The sequence below is a fragment of the Oncorhynchus masou genome, chromosome 5, assembly GCF_036934945.1.
Source record: "Oncorhynchus masou masou isolate Uvic2021 chromosome 5, UVic_Omas_1.1, whole genome shotgun sequence".
NCBI lineage: Eukaryota > Metazoa > Chordata > Actinopteri > Salmoniformes > Salmonidae > Oncorhynchus > Oncorhynchus masou.
The window spans coordinates 79,479,839-79,498,833 of NC_088216.1; the positions used below are offsets into that span (position 1 = coordinate 79,479,839).

General features: G+C 43.8%; 1 protein-coding gene across 1 annotated transcript in view; it reads left to right on the top strand.

Annotated features, from left to right (window-relative positions):
* Positions 1 to 18,995, top strand: part of LOC135540333 (neuron navigator 1-like) — a 159,882-nt gene that overhangs the window by 28,588 nt on the left and 112,299 nt on the right. Inside the window, exons 2-3 of the mRNA XM_064966922.1 lie at positions 14,575 to 15,386; positions 15,708 to 15,796. Coding sequence (XP_064822994.1) covers positions 14,581 to 15,386; positions 15,708 to 15,796 — 895 coding nt within the window. The 5' untranslated portion in view covers positions 14,575 to 14,580. The remainder of the gene's footprint in view (positions 1 to 14,574; positions 15,387 to 15,707; positions 15,797 to 18,995) is intronic.

An 18,995-nucleotide genomic window follows, 5' to 3' on the forward strand; every position in this document is an offset into this window, starting at 1 on the left:
GCAAGCGCACCGGTCCTCCCTTCAGCAGTGAGGTAATGGGAGCAGCCACCTGACCAAAACCGCAGATAAACCTCCGGTAGAAATTGGCAAACCCTAAAAACAGCTGCACCTCTTTCACCGTGGTCAGAGTCTGCCAATTACGCACGGCTGTAACGTGGTCACACTCCATCACCACCCCGGAGGTGGAAATCCGATAACCCAGGAAGGAAACGGCCTGTTTGAAGAACACACATTTCTCTGCCTTGCAATACAGGTCCTGCTCCAGCAGTCACCCAAGTACCTTACGCACCAGAGACATGTGCGCCACGCGTGTGGCACAATAGATGAAGATGTCATCGATGTACACTACATTTACATTTAAGTCATTTGGCAGACGCTCTTATCCAGAGCGACTTACACTCCCTGCCCGAGCAGGTCTCTGAGAATCTTGTCTACGAAGGATTGGAAGATGGCTGGAGCATTCTTCAACCCATGTGGCATGACGCGGTACTCATAATGACCAGATGTAGTACTAAATACTAAATAAACCCCACAGTGATAGAATTTAGACCTCGATAATCCATGCACGGACGCATTCCTCCCTCCTTCTTCACAAAAAAGAAGCTTGAGGAGACGGGTGATGCGGAGGGCACCTCTGTCCCAGCGATTCAGCAACATATGTCTCCATAGCTACTGTCTCCTCCTGGGACAATGGATACACGTGACTCCTAGGAAGTACAGCGTTTTCCAGGAGGTCTATCGCGCAGTCCCCTCGACGATGGGGTGGTAATTGGGTCGCCTTCTTTTTACTGAAGGCGATAGCCAAATTGGCATATTCAGAGGGAATGCGCACGGTGGAAACCTGGCCTGGACTCTCCACCGTAGTTGCACCAACGGCAACTCCTCTACACCTGCCTGACCACCCTCTAAGAGCCCCCTGTCGGCTATCTAAGGAGTGCACAGGGAAAGGTAGGTCTAACGACACCAGGGGAATCCCAAGCCTTAACGCGAGCCCATGATCCATGAAGTTCCCAGCTGCGCCTGAATCGACTAGCGCCTTATGCTGTGGAGAGGGAGAAAACCCAGGAAAAGAGGTTAACACAAACATATAACCGACAGGAAGCTCTGGGTGAGTCTGGTGCTGACTCACCAGGGGTGACCGAGTAGTGCTCCGCCTGCCTTCCCAACTCCCAGACGAGCTCCTCCAGCACCGGTCGGCCGTGTGTCCTCGCCGACCACAACTGGTGCAGGAGGAGACTCCTTCTCCGGTCCCCCTTGATGCAGACCCCCTAACACCATGGGGATAGGAGCAGGAGGGCCGGGGGGTGGAAACAACAGGGCCGGTTCCGGACGCCCACAGGCAGCCAGCAGGTTGTCAAGACGAATGGACATGTCTATAAGTTCATCCAAACTGAGGGTGGTGTCCCGACACGCTGGCTCCCTGCGGACGTTGTCCCTGAGGCTACAGCGGTAGTGGTCTATCAAAGCCCTGTCGTTCCACCCCGCTCCTGCGGCCAAGGTCCTGAACTCCAGGGCAAAGTCCTGTGCTCCTCGTCTCCTGTCGCAGGTGGAACTGCCGTTCACCTGCCGCACGACCTTCTGGTGGGTGATCGAACACGGCTCGTAATCGGCGGGTGAACTCGGGGTAATGATCCCTTTCCGAGTCTGGGCCATTCCACACTGCGTTTGCCCACTCCAGGGCTCGTCCCGTCAGACTGGAGACGAGGACGCTCACGCTCTCCTCCCCACCAGCACCTCCACCAGCACCTCCTACCCCTGACACCCACCATCTCATCATACTCCCTAGGGAGCGCCAGCCGCAGAGCCTCGGAGTCGGATGCTGTAGCAGGGGTAGGAGGTGCTGGTGGAGGGGGTGCTGGAGATGAGGTGGGAAGGCCACTCCTCTCCCATCGGTCCATATGTGTAACTTAGTCTTGGAAATTACCCCTAAATACACTACCATAGATTGGTTAGAGCCTGTAAGTAAGCATTTCACTGTAAGGTTGTACCTGTTGTATTCAGCGCACGTGACAAATAAACTTTGATTTGTTTTGATTTAGAAGTAGGTTATACTAAACAGTTGTTGCAGAAGATACAGTAGCAGGGGGATGGAGGTGTGGATTCATCCAATATATCTGGTATGTGGTGTGTTCTATCAATATATGTATATATCTTCTGTGGTGTGTTCTATATATATATATAACAGAACACAGGGGAGATATCAATAGATTGATAGAGTACACCTCAGAGGAGATATCTATATGTTGATTGAAGAAACCACAGAAGATATATATATATATATCTTCTGTGGTTTCTTCAATCAATAAATAGATATCTCCTCCGAGGTGTACTCTATCAATCTATTGATATCTCCTCTGTGTTCTGTTCTATCTATCTATTGATATCTCCTCTGTGTTCTGTTCTATCTATCTATTGATATCTCCTCTGTGTTCTGTTCTATCTATCTATAGATATCTCCTCTGTGGTGTGTTCTATCAATCTATTGATAAATCCTCTGTTTGTTCTATCTATCTATAGATATCTCCTGCGATGTGCTCTATCAATCTATTGATATCTCCTCTGTGTTCTGTTCCTATCTAGGCATCTCCTCCGGATCTGTTCATCTTCTATGTCCATGACACAATATGATATCTCCCCTGGGTGTGTTCAATCTGAACTGTTTGATTATGGGCTTGCGATGAGCCGGCTCAGTTCCACAGGCACCCCTCCGGATGGGCATGTTATGTCCATGACACAATATGAGGGTTGATCTGAACTGCAGTGAGATGAGCCGGCTCAGTTCCACAGGCACCCCTCCGGATGGGGCATGTTATGTCCATGACACAATATGAGGGTTGATCTGAACTGCAGTGAGATGAGCCGGCTCAGTTCCACAGGCACCCCTCCGGATGGGGCATGTTATGTCCATGACACAATATGAGGGTTGATCTGAACTGCAGTGAGATGAGCCGGCTCAGTTCCACAGGCACCCGTCCGGATGGGGCATGTTATGTCCATGACACAATATGAGGGTTGATCTGAACTGCAGTGAGATGAGCCGGCTCAGTTCCACAGGCACCCCTCCGGATGGGGCATGTTATGTCCATGACACAATATGAGGGTTGATCTGAACTGCAGTGAGATGAGCCGGCTCAGTTCCACAGGCACCCGTCCGGATGGGGCATGTTATGTCCATGACACAATATGAGGGTTGATCTGAACTGCAGTGAGATGAGCCGGCTCAGTTCCACAGGCACCCCTCCGGATGGGGCATGTTATGTCCATGACACAATATGAGGGTTGATCTGAACTGCAGTGATCTTGACAGCATGAAGATGAAGAGGAAGACATGGTAGTTGGTAGCCGGCTTGATTTAGGGCTGCCAACCCTTTTTAAACATTGTCTGTTTGAGCTGTAGACTATTGAGTTGATTAACCAGGGCTGAGCTAGAGCAGTATTTGTGAGATAAGGGCACATGCCGAAGGGTCCCGGGGCCAAGTCTTTCTTTTACAAAAGGTCTGTAGAGACAGAATGGTTATAGCTACAAAATAGTAAAATGTACCTATTAAAAGCTGAGACTCTCACAAACACCCACGTGTAACATGTTTTGCTCTATGATGCTCACAAGCTACACAAGTGTCGTTAGAAGGTAAGTGGTTCTTCTACATAGAAGATCGTAGGACATAGTGTCTATAATACTGTAATAAGCTTAAATAGTTGCTGTCACAAACTACAAACTTCCCAAAACTGTCACTGACTCGTTGAATATTCATTTCCCACTGAGCAAACAATTCATGTGCTTACAGCATTTATATAAATTCATTTTTATCAGGTTTTTTCTCTGGGGACCTTCTTTTTTTAAATGGCATGTGTCAATAACACTCATGAATACAACTGATTATGTCCAATTTGTATTCTACTTGTAAATGTGTATTATACTTAGTTGTCCTGAAAAGAAAATGGTTAAACACTTAATTGTGAGGCTAAATATAAGCGACGGGTACGCAGATAAATGAAAGTCAGATAAATGAAAGGCTGATTTTTGCTGAGGTCTCAAGACTGACAGGGTTTTAAGGATTACTTAATGCATTAACTCCATATGAACGGTCACATTACGTATGTAGACAATGCAAAGAGAAACTCCAGGGAAATGATTCAAGACAACCATGAAGAGTCTCATCCACCTCTACCTGCACCAGGAGGACAAGTAGAAATTAATGTTTGGATTTCATATGCATGAACTGAATCTCACTTCCACTGCGCCATTTAAGGTAAAATAGCTGCAGAATGGCAGTTATTTAATATCCAGTGCTTCGTCCTTCACTTTTATACCATTCTGCATTCTACTGACCTACTTGTCTGTAAGCAGCTCAGAATGATGGTCCCACTCCTACGCTCTTGGCTGCATCAATGGTCTTTGCACTACAGCCTCATCCTTCTATTCCTGCAGTAATAGTCAGAGTTCAATTGAGAAAACTGTGTCAGTTACATAACACTTTGACTGCAGGGGTCTTGCTTGTTTGTGTGGGATGGCACAGGGTTGATTGGCACTGGCAGGGTGTACTTTCCCTGCTGTGACGACTGCCTTCGAGGTTTGGCCATTTTGGATTTGGCAAGTCTGTTCTTTTCAAAAGCCTGTTTGTGACTAAGCAGAAAATATATGTGTAAAAGGAGTCAACTGACAAAAAATGTCCCTTCTGCGCCAAACTAGTAACAGTACTAGTAACAGTAACTGTAGTAAACCTACAGTGGCTGTGGCAGAGAAAGACAAAGGTTCAGGAATAATCCCATATATACTGTGGGAGCTTAGCTTTTCACTCAGAATTGTTTCTTTAAATTGCTGTTATTCCTGTGTTTTGTATCATATTGTACAACAGCTGATGAAACTAACACTGTAAAAGTGTGAGTAAATGTGATCAGTGATATTCCCTAATAGTTGCTAGTTAGAAGTACTATCTACATAGGACTTTCTAATCAGCAGGTTTGCATGGGCGGCAGTTTCGGCTTTCCATGGTGACATCACCATGCGGTAAATTGGTTAAGAGATGGGTTAGTGACAACGTTTCACGCTTTGCTGAGGCAGAAGCCCTTGAGTTGTTGTGATTCCGGATGACCAGATCGCTACCAAAAATGATAACAAACCGTATTGTGGGGATTCTCTCAAGCTCTCACAGTCTCACTTCAGAATTAGATGGTCATCCATGTTTCTCAAACGTCAAATTTCAAAATTGTTCCCAATGTCACATTTCAAAGTTTTTAAGGTTCAGTTAAGGCATTAATTCCAGATAACAGAAATACTCATACTCAATACTCATCATAAATGCCAGATATCAGAAATACTCATCCTAAACTTTGACTAAAGATACATGTTCTACATATAATTAAAGTTGGTTCTTCATGCAACCGCTGTGTCAGATTTTTTTTGAACGTTACGAAAAAAAGACTACCATGCAATAATCTGAGACAGCGCTCAGACGTAAATATATTTCTCCGCCATGTTGGAGTCAACAGAAATACGAAATTACATCATAAATATTCCCTTACCTTTGATGATCTTTCATCAGAATGCAGAGCAAGGAGTCCTAGTTCCACAATAAATCATTGTTTTGTTCCATAATGTCCAATACTAGTGTCCAATCAGCTGCATTTGCAAGCACTTTCAACTCAAGTTCCCAAAAGCTGACGCTGGTCCAGGAGAACTCGGACGAAAATTTAAAAAAATATATTCCAGATTAAATAAACTGGTCAAACTAAGTAGAGAATCACTCTTCAGGATGTTATTTTCATATATATCCAATAACGTTCCAACCGGATCATACATTTTCATCTGCAGCCAAATGGAACGACGGAGACATCAGCAGACAAATGCGCCAAAGGGAAATTGCATTCTGCCAAGACAGTGACTATTTCCCCTCCCATTCGGTCAAAGTTCACAGCAGTAGCTCCATTCCACGTTCTACTGAATGAGGACATCTAGTGGAATGTGTAGGAAGTGCTACCAGATCAATATCTTAATTGGAAGTGAATAGGCGATGACTTGAAATTAGACATGTATTCAGAATTTCACTTCGTGTTTTGAAGATTGCCTGCCCTATGAGTTCTGTTATACTCACAGACATAATTCAACCAGTTTTAGAAACTTCAGAGTGTTTTCTATCCAATAGTAGTATGCATATATTAGCAATCTAGGACAGAGTAGGATGCAGTTCATCCAAAGTGAATTTTTTTATATTTTTTATCCTTAATTTTACTAGGCAAGTCAGTTAAGAACAAATTCTTATTTTCAATGAAGGCCTAGGAACAGTGGGTTAACTGATTTGTACCTTGTCAGCTCGGGGGTTTGAACTTGCAACCTTTTGGTTACAAGTCCAACGCTCTAACCACTAGGCTACCCTGCTCTAACCACTAGGCTACCCTACTGCCCCCTATCCCCAACAAGTTTTAACTAGGCAAGTCAGTTGAGAACAAATTCTTAATTTACAATGAGGGCCTAAAGTTTGGGATAGGTTTAAAACAAAAATGGCAAAAACTGCTTCCTGTTACTCGATTTGAACATGTAACTTTTGGCACCAGTGGCAGGTGCTTACACCCATCCTCCATAACCAATGCAAAACTGAAACCTATTTGAAGATAACAGTACTCACTGTTGCCCCTAGTGGCCGGTTTCCATGTCATCACCTGACGTCCTCAGACATGGAGGGATGTCGAATACGGACTTGTATCATGTGTGACCTGGCTCTTTTAATCAAAAGCTAATTTGATAACTGCTTACATAGACGTGCTTCTACAGTATATGGCTCAGTAGTGGTAGACAAAGGTATAACAGCTAAATGGATGACAAGTGCGGAAAGTATAGCTGCAACTCTCACTTTTAAGATTGACTCCATTTGCTTTCACAAGATAGCAATTTCAGCCAACCTATTGTATCCCACACATGCACACATACTGTGTACACACACACGCACACACACACACACACACACACACACACACACACACACATTCCTTCAGGAGAGTGGCTGCTGCATAGCTGCCGTAATTGTATTAGATTGTATGACGGATTGAGGAGTGAGCTTGACTAGCTTGAGTGAATGAGGAACAATGTGATTAGTAGCGATCTGTTCTGGGAAACGGAAGGCCTGGCTCCCAGGCTTTTCCCAGGCTGTTATCCAGGTGGCTGTGATGCTAACACTGGGACCCAGCTTTGGACGGGTGACCTAGTGATACACTTTGTCCTGTCCTGTTTTAAACACTGACCTCTGAGTCTCAAAGCATGTCACCTCTTCCCTTCTGTGGACATCGATGTCACATCAGGTTTGTCTAGTCCACAGCCCAGGAAACAGTATTGTTCTATTTACAGTATTGTGAATAATTCAGAAAGTAACCTATACATACATGCAATGTACATACAATATACACTCCATTGCCTGCAACTTTGTGCAGGCAAAAAAACTAAGATAAGTATTGTATTAATCCTATTATAGCCATTTTCGGTTAGTGAACATATTGAATATTAATCCGACTCTAGATCCAGTTTCATCATTTTGAGCTTTATCTGTAAATCCTCATCATGGTTATTAAACAGCAGAACAAAGGATTACAATGATCATATTACAATAACATTAAACCATAAATAACATGATCATTTCTAGATAACAATATAAAAATGATGGAAAACATTAAAAATATGTGAAAATATGTGAAACACACCATAGGTGTTTCTTGTCAACCAGCTCATTTTCCAATCACTCAAGATGGTGATCGTCATGAGACAGAGATGTTAAAGGTAAGGAGGACGCTGATGCCTCTCTGCTGGAGGCCATGTTATAAGTTAAATCAGAGCTGTGAGCTTTCTGTCATGGAGACACATAGACGTGTCGTCTTCTCACTGGGGGCCTTTGGTCATATGGAAGACGAGCCACAGTGTTGTGTTGCTGCTCCCTCTTGTCCCCACACGCCTGCCTGTCTGTCTGTGTTTGTGTGTGTGTGTGTGTGACTGTCTGTTTCTGTGTCTGTGTGTGTGACTGTGTCTGACTGTGCATCTGTGAGTGTGTGAGTGACTGTGTCTGACTGTGCATCTGTGAGTGTGTGAGTGACTGTGTCTGACTGTGCATCTGTGAGTGTGTTTGCGCACACCCCTGTCTCTGCCCCCCTGTTTCTGCCCCCCTGTCCCCTGTTTCTGCACCCCAGTCTCTGCACCCCAGTCTCTGCCCCCTGTTTCTGCCCCTCCCCTGTTTCTGTCCCCCTGTCTCTGCCCCCCAGTCTCTGCCCCCAGTCTCTGCCCCCAGTCTCTGCCCCCAGTCTCTGCCCCCAGTCTCTGCCCCCAGTCTCTGCCCCCCAGTCTCTGCCCCCTGTTTTGCCCCCTTGTTTCTGCCCCCCAGTCTCTGCCCCCAGTCTCTGCCCCCCAGTCTCTGCCCCCCAGTCTCTGCCCCCCAGTCTCTGCCCCCTGTTTCTGCCCCCTGTTTTGCCCCCTTGTTTCTGCCCCTCTGTTTCTGCCACCCTGTTTCTGCCACCCTGTTTCTGCCACCCTGTTTCTGCCACCCTGTTTCTGCCCCTGTCTGATAAGCTCCATTCTGACAGACCCAGAACACACAGCACAGGAAGTGGCAGTGGAAATGTGGAATCTGGGACTCTGATCTAAATTTAACAGATATATGAGGACGGGACTGTTATTTAAAGCTTGTTCTCCTTCCTACACTCGTAGAAAAAAGGGTTCCAAAAGGGTTCTTCAGCTATCCCCATAGAATAACCATTTTGGATTCCAGGAAAACCCTTTTTTTCCAGGTGGAACCATTTTGGGTTCCATGTAGAACCCTCTGTGGAAAGGGTTCTACATGGAACCTAAAACAGTTATACTTGGAAACAAAAGAGATCGACCTAGAACCAACAATGGTTCTTCAAAGGGGCCTCCTATGGGGACAGCCGGAGAACCCTTTTATGTTCTAGACAGTACCTTATTTTCTAAGAGTGTAGTGATCAGCTGTAGTGCAGTGGTTCTCAAATAATTTGGCCTTGGGACCCAGATTTGATCAGGCTGTTTTAGTCGCCACCCAATATTTGCATCGCGGATGCCATCTGGAAAGCTATTTTTAATGCTATATTGAAAGTAAATGTAGAAATGTATATGACAAGGGAACAACATTACCACCTTTTCCATTGTCAACAATTCATTTTGCCCATATTATTAATGAAGAATGTTAGTAATCGCACTGATTTGAGAGCACAAAATCTGTTTATTGCTGTATATAAAGAGCTATTTGTAATTTCACAATGTTCAATCTAGTTCAACTTAAAGATGATTGATTGTTTGTAAATCCAGCACATTCAAACCGTAATTTGAACATCCCCTAACAACAGGTTTTCTTTTCACATTTGACTATTCAGGTGAGTTTTTCCCTCGGAATTGAAACAAGAGCATTACAAGACTCAGGTTCAACATAAAGAGATAATGCATAAGCGTGCAGGCTGTACTAAACTTGAAATGCCCTCAACTTTGGATAGTAAGACCCTGAATGGTAAGGGCTCTGCAACTAGCAATTAATAATGAATTTAGCCTTTTTGTATTTTAGGTAGAACATTTAGAATAGCCTGAAGAGGGCGTCTTGGTAACTAGTTATGAGGTCGGGAGATTGGGATCCTATCTGGGCTAGCTAAAGACAACTTCATACAATTGCTAGTGCCTAGTTGTATTACAGAGAAAAACAACAACAACAAAAATCTAAAATAAATAGTAGATTTTTACATGACAAATTTGAGGGGGCATGTGCCCCTGTACACGCTATGAGCATGCCGCCTCTGCAGCTTGGCATGATGTCACACAAAAAATATGAGTCACTGTGTGTGTGTGCGTGTGTGCGTGTGTGTGCGTGTGTGTGTGTGTGTACGTGCGTGCGTGCGTGCATGCATGTGTGTGCTCATGTGCATGTACACTTGTGTATGAGCACGCTCGTGTGTATGTGTGTGTGTGCATGTCAGTGTGTGTGTGTGTGGGTTGGTGTGACGTGTGTGGAATGTGTGTGTGACAGAGAGATTAAATGAGAGAAAAAGAGAGAGGTTACAAACATCCTGTTACAATACATTTAATCCTCCTTTTTTAGCTCTTCCATTGGCTCATTTTGTGTACAGCATCCTCTGACCCCCACTCACACACTCTCTCCAACGCAGCATGTGGCTCTTCAATTGTATTCTTCATCATAGGTTTATCCCATTGCAGTGGTTAGCAGTTGGTATGGAACACTGACATATGCACGACTGCTTAGGACTTACAGTGGAATTATCCTGGCTTTGCCTGAAAGAGGAAATCTGCAGTTCGGTAAGAAAATAACCGTCCTCTCTATCTAAGTCTGTCAAGCCTTTTCAGAACAGATTCATATTACTGTTTTACAATTTTACACATGTAAGTCCAGTATTATGGCAAAAATAGTCCTTTCTCTTTTTACTCCACTCCTGTCTGGTTCTAGGTCTCTTTGTGATTACTCCACTCCTGTCTGGTTCTAGGTCTCTTTGTGATAACTCCACTCCTGTCTGGTTCAATTTTACACATGTCCAGTATTATGGCAAAAATAGTCCTTTTCTTTTTACCCAGTCTGGTTCTAGTATTATGGCAAAAATAGTCCTTTCTAACTCCACTTTCTGGTTCTAGATCTCCACTCCTGTCTGGTTCTAGGTCTCTTTGTGATAACTCCACTCCTGTCTGGTTCTAGATCTCTTTGTGATAACTCCACTCCTGTCTGGTTCTAGATCTCTTTGTGATTACTCCACTCCTGTCTGGTTCTAGGTCTCTTTGTGATTACTCCACTCCTGTCTGGTTCTAGGTCTCTTTGTGATAACTCCACTCCTGTCTGGTTCTAGATCTCTTTGTGATTACTCCACTCCTGTCTGGTTCTAGATCTCCACTTTCTGGTTCTAGGTCTCTTTGTGATAACTCCACTCCTGTCTGGTTCTAGATCTCTTTGTGATTACTCCACTCCTGTCTGGTTCTAGATCTCTTTGTGATTACTCCACTCCTGTCTGGTTCTAGGTCTCTGTGTGTCCTAACATCTTGGTGTGTGGTGTGCTCTGTAGATATGGGCTGCATTCTACTGGATGCCATAATAATCTGTGGCAAGATTCAGAGGTACAGTGGGTTCGTAAATGTTGATAAACAAACACTATCACGTTGACTAGTTTAAACCAAATCAGCAGACTATAGGCTAGCAGTGTATGTTTAATCAATAAGGCCCGAGGAGGTGTGGTATATGGCCAATGTACCACGGCTACAGGCTGTTCTTATGCGCGACGCAATGTGGATACAACCCTTAGCCGTGGTATATTAGCCATATTTCACAAACCCTTGAGGTGCCTTATTGCTGTTATAAACTGGTTACCAATGTAATTAGAGCAGTAAAAATACATGTTTTGTCATACCAGTAGTATACGGTCTGATATACCACGGCTGTCAGCCAATCAGCATTCAGGGCTCAAACCACCCAGTCACTCCATTGTCATTAATGTCAAATCTATTCATGTTCATCAATGTGTGTGTTTGTGTGGTGTGTGTACGTGCGTGTGTGTGTGTGCATGCACATGTGCAGATATGCACGTGTGTGAGTTTCTGTGTGTGTGTGTGTGTGTGCGCATGTCCACATGCATTAGTTCATACAGTGTTTGCGTGTGGTAACATCTGCTGCTCTCCTACTATACCTACATTACATGTGTAAATGCAGACCTTACTAGCCGTACCTCCAGGTTGTTCAAGGCACTGGCCTGTTGTGTTTATCTCCACTCCGATGATTACTGAATGGGTCATCTGGAACAGAGACACGGAGCCATGTGTTGTGCAGGAGGGCAAATAGGACTAAATTAACTACAGGTCCAATTATATATTACATTGAGTATCTTATAGTGATTGCCTCTGGCAATCTACTGTGCAGCTGCAGCAGAACATGTCAACAAGTCCCCCACGACAAAGATGCTGCTGTTTTCTTTTGTTTTGATATGAGGGTGGTAGACAGGGGCTGGGTGTTGATGGGGAGGCCATGGTTACCGTAGTACAGGGTGGAGTCCATAATGTCTATAATGTACATCCCATCACATATATATTTTTATACTCCGGACTCCGACATTGCTCATTCTAATATTTATATATTTCTTAATTCCATTATTTTCCTTTTAGATATGTGTGTATTGTTGTGAATTGTTAGGTATTACTGCACTGCTGGAGCTAGGGACACAAGCATTTCTCTACACCTGCAATAACATCTGCTAAATATGTGTACGCAACCTATACAAATAGATTTTAAGATGTTGCATGAACCAGGGACATGACCAGACCGTGAGTTGGGGAGGGGTGGGGTGCTGCTGGCACTACCTTAAAGGGCCAGCAGTCCTGCTGCGTGTGCCAAATGATGTCAGTCAGTAACGATGTCAGTCTGTCACTGACTCTCCCAGCATGCAGTTCACTGGAGGGAAAAGGGGAATGATGGAATATGTTTGTGGCAAAGCTGCTCCAACTGAAATGATGAGAATTAAAATATTAACACAATTCTATTTTATTCAACGTGACTTTCATGACACTCAATTCAAGTATCCATGTCCCCACGCATTCCCAAGCCTCTGTTGAAATCATATTTGACAGCACATACAGTGAATCTGTAGACAGTAACCCACTCTCTTTCTCTGTGTGTCAGACAGACAGCCTGGTAGGTACACCTGTTGTCCAGTATAGTGTAGAAGAAATGTTACAAGAAGCATGCCATTTTCCGTCTCCTACGGCTTGCAAGAATATGATCCACAGTATATTTTGTATGAGATAAACACATGCACGTGTTCTCCCTAGTCTCCCACGAAGCAGGACCACACACATGGAGCTCTACAACACCCTTCAATTTGTTTCTGATTGAGTCCATATGATAGGTTCAGTAACCAAACTACGGATATTTGATATTCAGGAAGGACAGATGTCAGATCTTAACATAATCCCTCTGTTGTCGCAGAGAATTGACCTGCTGCATCAGGAAATTGAAATGAGCCTCGTGAGTTGACTGAAAATGAGCAGTTCTCTTTCTCTCCACGCGAAGGCAGTCAAGTCAGTGTGATCTGGGCTTGCTATCAAAATAATGTTCTCTCTCGCTAAAACGCTTTAGGCCTAGGTCCTAGTTCTACACCATTCAAATGCTCAAAAATGTATCTGAAATGCAGCCATACATATCAACAGCCATGGTTTTAAATAGCTTAATAACACAAGATTGATATTGGTCTCCACTGGGCTACGACAAGTGTCAAGTGTATACTAGGGTCAAAATGTAGTTCAATAGTGGCCTGGGGTCTTTCTAGCAGTTAGGAACACTGCCTTCAGAGTGCACATATTGGCTTACAATGTCGGTGTGAGTTCAATTCTGACCCACGGCCTTCTGTAACAAATAACTCAATCCCCAGATTTCCCTGATTTATCTACACATTTCAAATATGGACAGTCCAGGGATATTTTACCCCCGATTCTGATACGAAATGACCATACCAGACACTTTTGGATAACATAAATAGATAACAAATAAAATAATAACAGTAGGCTACACCAACATTAATTTCCATTCATAAAAGGTATCTGGTAAATTGCCAGAGTAGATTTGCCATGTTAATCTAGGAGACACTTGATTTCTACTGTACAGAATGCTTGCCTGTTATAAAATGTTGTTCTGATTGCATTCATCCATGAGTCAAAGGGCAGTGGGACGAATTCGAAGCCATGTCGACTCATTTGTGTGCTGGGGTCAATGGCTTTTAACCGCATGACCACACAGGCACTGAGGCAACCAAAATAATTTGTTCTGCCTATTGCTTGCCTTCAACATGTAATAAAACAATTGATTTAAAAGAAGCATAACAAAAACATTTACCCCTTACATATATGTCAATGTATTATAATCCACATATTAATTCGCACAAGACTCTCTGTCGCTTGCACATAGCCGACAGAAGGCACGGTACTGCCAGTGACAGCCGGTGTAGGCCGGCATTGTAAATAAGAATTTGTTCTTAACTGACTTGCCGAGTTAAATAAAGGTTCAATTGAAAAAAATAAGTAAAAGAAAAGAAAACTGCATTGTATACAAACACCTAACGCAGGATTATTTTCCTTCTGTGACTAAATTATCTGTCACTTTAATCTTAGTTATATGTACATATCTAACTCAATTTCCTCGTACCCCTGCATATCGACTCGGTACTGGTACCGCGTGTATATAGCCAAGTTGTGTTACTCATTGTGTATTTATTATGACTTTTATTAATTTGCTTTTCTATTATTTCTCATTTTTCTTTCTCTCTGCATTGTTGGGAAGGGCCCGTATGTAAGCATTTCACTGTTAGTGAAACTACGCCTGTTGTTATCAAAGCATGTGATCAACAAAAATTGCTTTGATTTGAAAGGGATTAAATTAAGATCCGACATTTGTAGTCAAGAAAACACCATGAAAAAGGAAACCATTTAGAATCATTCAATTGTAGCAAGGTAATAGTTTGGAGACTTTCACTTGGTCTTATCCACATGTAAACAAAGGCTGAAATATGAAATATGAAGAGCATCATGTCATTTTTGTATTATTTTTCTTTCAGAAAACCATGAGCGGCGGTGTGAACATCAAGAACATATCCCAGGCCCAACCAAGCTCAGGTCTGGTCTCTGGTATCCCCCTTCCCCAGAGGATAACCCCCCTCTCCAGACTGGACCCCAAACATCAGAGGGGCAGCGCCCTATCTAACCCCACAGCACAGTTTCAACTCAGCACCAAAATGCATCCCTCCTACTCTTCATCATCTTCATCCTTTTCAAACGAGCTGCTGTGTGGTGCAGCTTTGAGGGGTGGTATCTGTCCCACTGGCTCCTCCTCCAGAGTCTCCTATGCCCCAGAGAGAGGCACCATCAGCCGGTCAGCCTACAGCAGCCCCCAGGTCCCCAAGAGACAGACACCACCACCACGCTCCAAGGACACCCTGGACCTCCGCAGCAGCAATGCTCTATCCCAGAAGGCTTTTCGAGAACTTCCCACCAGGAGAAATGCCAATGGGAACTGGGCCTCAGGCGGGGTTCCCCACAGCCGCCTGGACGACAATGGAGATGCGCAGGATGCCCTGTCGAAGCTCTCTGGTGGTGATCTCCACTCAGGCCAAAGCAGGCTCTCCAACACTAAAGGAGGGAACGGGAATCTGATCAGAGCTGTGTTGATGACCACCCGTCAGGAGCAGAGGGAGCCGAGGAACCTCTCCTGCCATGGCATGATCGCTCCTAATAAAGACATGTCCTCCAACAAACATAGAGCGTCCCATCTGAGCCAGAGTGGTGGTGGTGGTACCAGGCAGACAGTCAGTGTGCCACGCAGAGGGAGTGAGCCAGCCCGTAGTAACATGGCCACTGTGGCACCTTTCAGGTGAGGGTGAGGGTACACTGATAGCATCAGCTCTACTTTAATGTATACTCACCGGGAGTATGTCTGGAATACGTTTAAGACAATCCACTGGGGACAGATGTCAATTCAACATCTGTTTCACTTGGTTCAATATAATATCATTGAAATTACAAGGAAACAACATTGAGTCAACCAGGTGCCTAGTGGGAACACATTATTATATAGGCTATTCAGTACAAAATATTGTAGTGTAAAAATGTATTATATGAATGTCCCTGTTCTATCAGTTACACTGACAGAATTGTATGGTGGTGCAAATTGATGGTCATGCTGTGCATGTAGGTTGAATGTCCAGGAGGATGATGCCTCTTCTCTGGAGGACCTAAGTGACTGCTCCTCTGACTCCATGGAGGTGTGCTGTGACGACCTGGGTGAGTCACATTCACTCATTGTCTCACCACGTTCACTGTACAGTACTAGTATTAGGGTTGGCCTATTTAACTCAACGACAAAGTATACTACTGCTTGAGGCTTGAAGAACAAACTGGTTTTGGATACCACATTCGGTTCGACTTCAATTAAACATCTTGTAGACATTCTTTTTAACCAATTCAATGAAAATGTTATAGGATTTACTGCCCCAGTCCTACACCAATGTGATTAAGGTGTTACACAAATCTCCAGATCCAGGGTTTGGTACCAAATCCAGTCCGCCTGCTGTAGTAGGTTATCTGAACAGGCTTTATGGATAATTGTAGTTGTTTTCAGCCACTTATCTGTCTAAATCCGTCCTGACAAACTGGCAAAAAGTATGTAGACATCTGCTTGTCAAATATATCATTCCAAAATCAGGGCCATTAATATGGAGTTGGTCACCACTTTGCTGCTATAACAGCCTCCACTCTTCTGAGAAGAGTGTGTCTCCACAAATTTCAAGGGTGTCCACATACTTTTGTATATACAGTGTATGTATCCGCTCTGATCTGGAGCTCTCATCTGAGGCATCAAGGCCACATGTACGAAGTAACAGCCTTACACTTGGTCATGATTTTGAATATACCAGGAATAGTAGAATGTATGGTCAATTGTACTCTGATATCCTCGAGGAAACATAAAACAATTGGAAAATGTTTCTAGACAATCTTTTTTTGTTGATGCTTGTGATCACAGGTTGAATTGGGATCTCGCAGGATGCAGGTGGTGGAATTGTTTCCAACTATGCTGTCCAATAATGTTGTTTTTCCATGTTCATTTTCAACAGAAATCTATTCACATTTCACTCTATGGTTAGGATCAATTCTGTCCCCTGACCATGTTTTAAAACTTCTTCAGGATTGGTGAGTGCCCTGCGGGATGGTTGAGCTAATGTAGGCTAATGTGATTAGCATGAGGTTGTAAGTAACAAGAACATTTACCAGGACATAGACATATCTGATATTGGCAAATCTGTCATTCTGCCCCTGAACAGGCAGTTAACCCACTGTTCCTAGGCCGTCATTGAAAATAAGAATTTGTTCTTAACTGACTTGCCTAGTTAAATAAAGGTTAAAAAAAATTCCCTGAGCTACAGGCAGTTAGATTTGGGTATGTCATTTTAGGCGAAAATTGAAAAAAAGGGGACAATCCTTAAGAGTTTTTTATCAGATGATTCAACCATGGTAAGCTATTTTATATCACAGATCACACCCTATCATTTATTGTACTAACAGATCACACCCCATCTTTCATTTTGCTAACAGATCACACCCCATCTTTCATTTTGCTAACAGATCACACCCCATCTTTCATTTTGCTAACAGATCACACCCTATCTTTTATTTTGCTAACAGATCACACCCTGTCTTTTATTTTGCTAACAGATCACACCCCATCTTTTATTTTGCTAACAGATCACACCCTGTCTTTTATTTTGCTAACAGATCACACCCTGTCTTTTATTTTGCTAACAGATCACACCCTGTCTTTTTGTCAGTCATGGCAACACAGCAAATTAGGACATATTGACAAGCAGTTGTTTTTCAGTAAACAGGACAGCATGCCATGCAAATATGTACTGGTTGTTACAGTATTCCAGTGTTAGTAGGCACCACCCCTTTCACTAGTTCTCACTACAGTGACTGCCAACATACAGTACAGTAAACACTTCATTACTCCCCACCTGTTTTATACATCAGGACCTAGGATCTTCTCCAGCCGTTTGTCACAACGGCATCTCACTGCTGCTGTTATATAAATAACGTTTTTCATAAACGCACATGTGGGAAAATATGTTTTCCCGACTGTCAAAATCACTCTTAAATCCCATACAGCATACGACGGTTTCCAAAATGTTTCTACATCTCGGGAGTACACTTGCCGTGAAATGTATGTCAAAACTGTTTAAAAAGCCATTAGAAGATCTTAACTTTAAACTCCATTGTCTGTTTTATTCTTACGAGAGAATGTATATGTTTTGCATCTTCAAATGTTGAATACGAACATAGCGATTCATTTCACAGTGACATGTCTGTGAAAATGTTTAGTACCAAGTTTTCAGACTGCTGGGGGACATGAGGATTGGACATTGGAATAGTCATTCTGCAAAAATATCAATTTGCAAACATCACTGTCTACAACAAACCTCAATGTCAACCTACAGTTTAACTAACATGGACCTACAGTAAGAGGAGAATATGAAAAGAGAATACGAAAGTCACTCTGAGCCTTTAATGGAGAGAGAGAGGGGTCTAAGTGTTGCCCTGATTAGTACTCTTTAGGAACACACAGCATGCAGATAATGAGAAAAGGAACTCAGAAAACCACTTTTACTATAAAAGCCTTGTAAGTTGTTATAAAACCCTTCTGAGTAGTTATAAAGTCTTTGAAGTGTCTCTTAATTATGGTAATGACCGAGAGAGGCTGTGGTGGCCCCTCACTATATTCTTCTGGGAGAGGCTGTGGTGGCCCCTCACTATATTCTTCTGGGAGTGTAACAATCCGGGTGTCGTGGGTGTGGAGTCAAAGGCAGGAGACAGAGAGTACAATGCTGTGCTCTTTAATGCACTAAACGCACCACAGGGTGCTAACAATGATCACGGCCCCAAAACACAGGGAATGTCAAAATGACGATTCAAAAAAGGCACGACTAGGAATGAAAAAGGTTCCTCTGAAACAGAGCAGAAGGTTACAAAGAATAATCCCGCACAACAACCAGGCGGGCCGGCTGTCTAATAAAGACAAACTAATCATACACACAGGTGCTACCAATAAACATACAAGGAGGGGGAGAAAAGACAATCAGTGGCAGATAATAGGCCGGTGACGACGACCGCCGAGCGCCACCCGACCGGGAAGGGAAACCACCCTCAGTCGGACTCGTGACAGGGAGAAGTTGTGGTGGCCCCTCACTATATTCTTCTGGGAGAGGCTGTGGTGGCCCCTCTCTATATTCTTCAGAGAGATGCTGTGGTGGCCCCTCACTGTATTCCTCTGAGAGAGGCTGTGGTGGCCGCTCACTGTATTCCTCTGAGAGAGGCTGTGGTGGCCCCTCACTGTATTCCTCTGAGAGAGGCTGTGGTGGCCCCTCACTGTATTCCTCTGAGAGAGGCTGTGGTGGCCGCTCACTGGATTCCTCTGAGAGAGGCTGTGGTG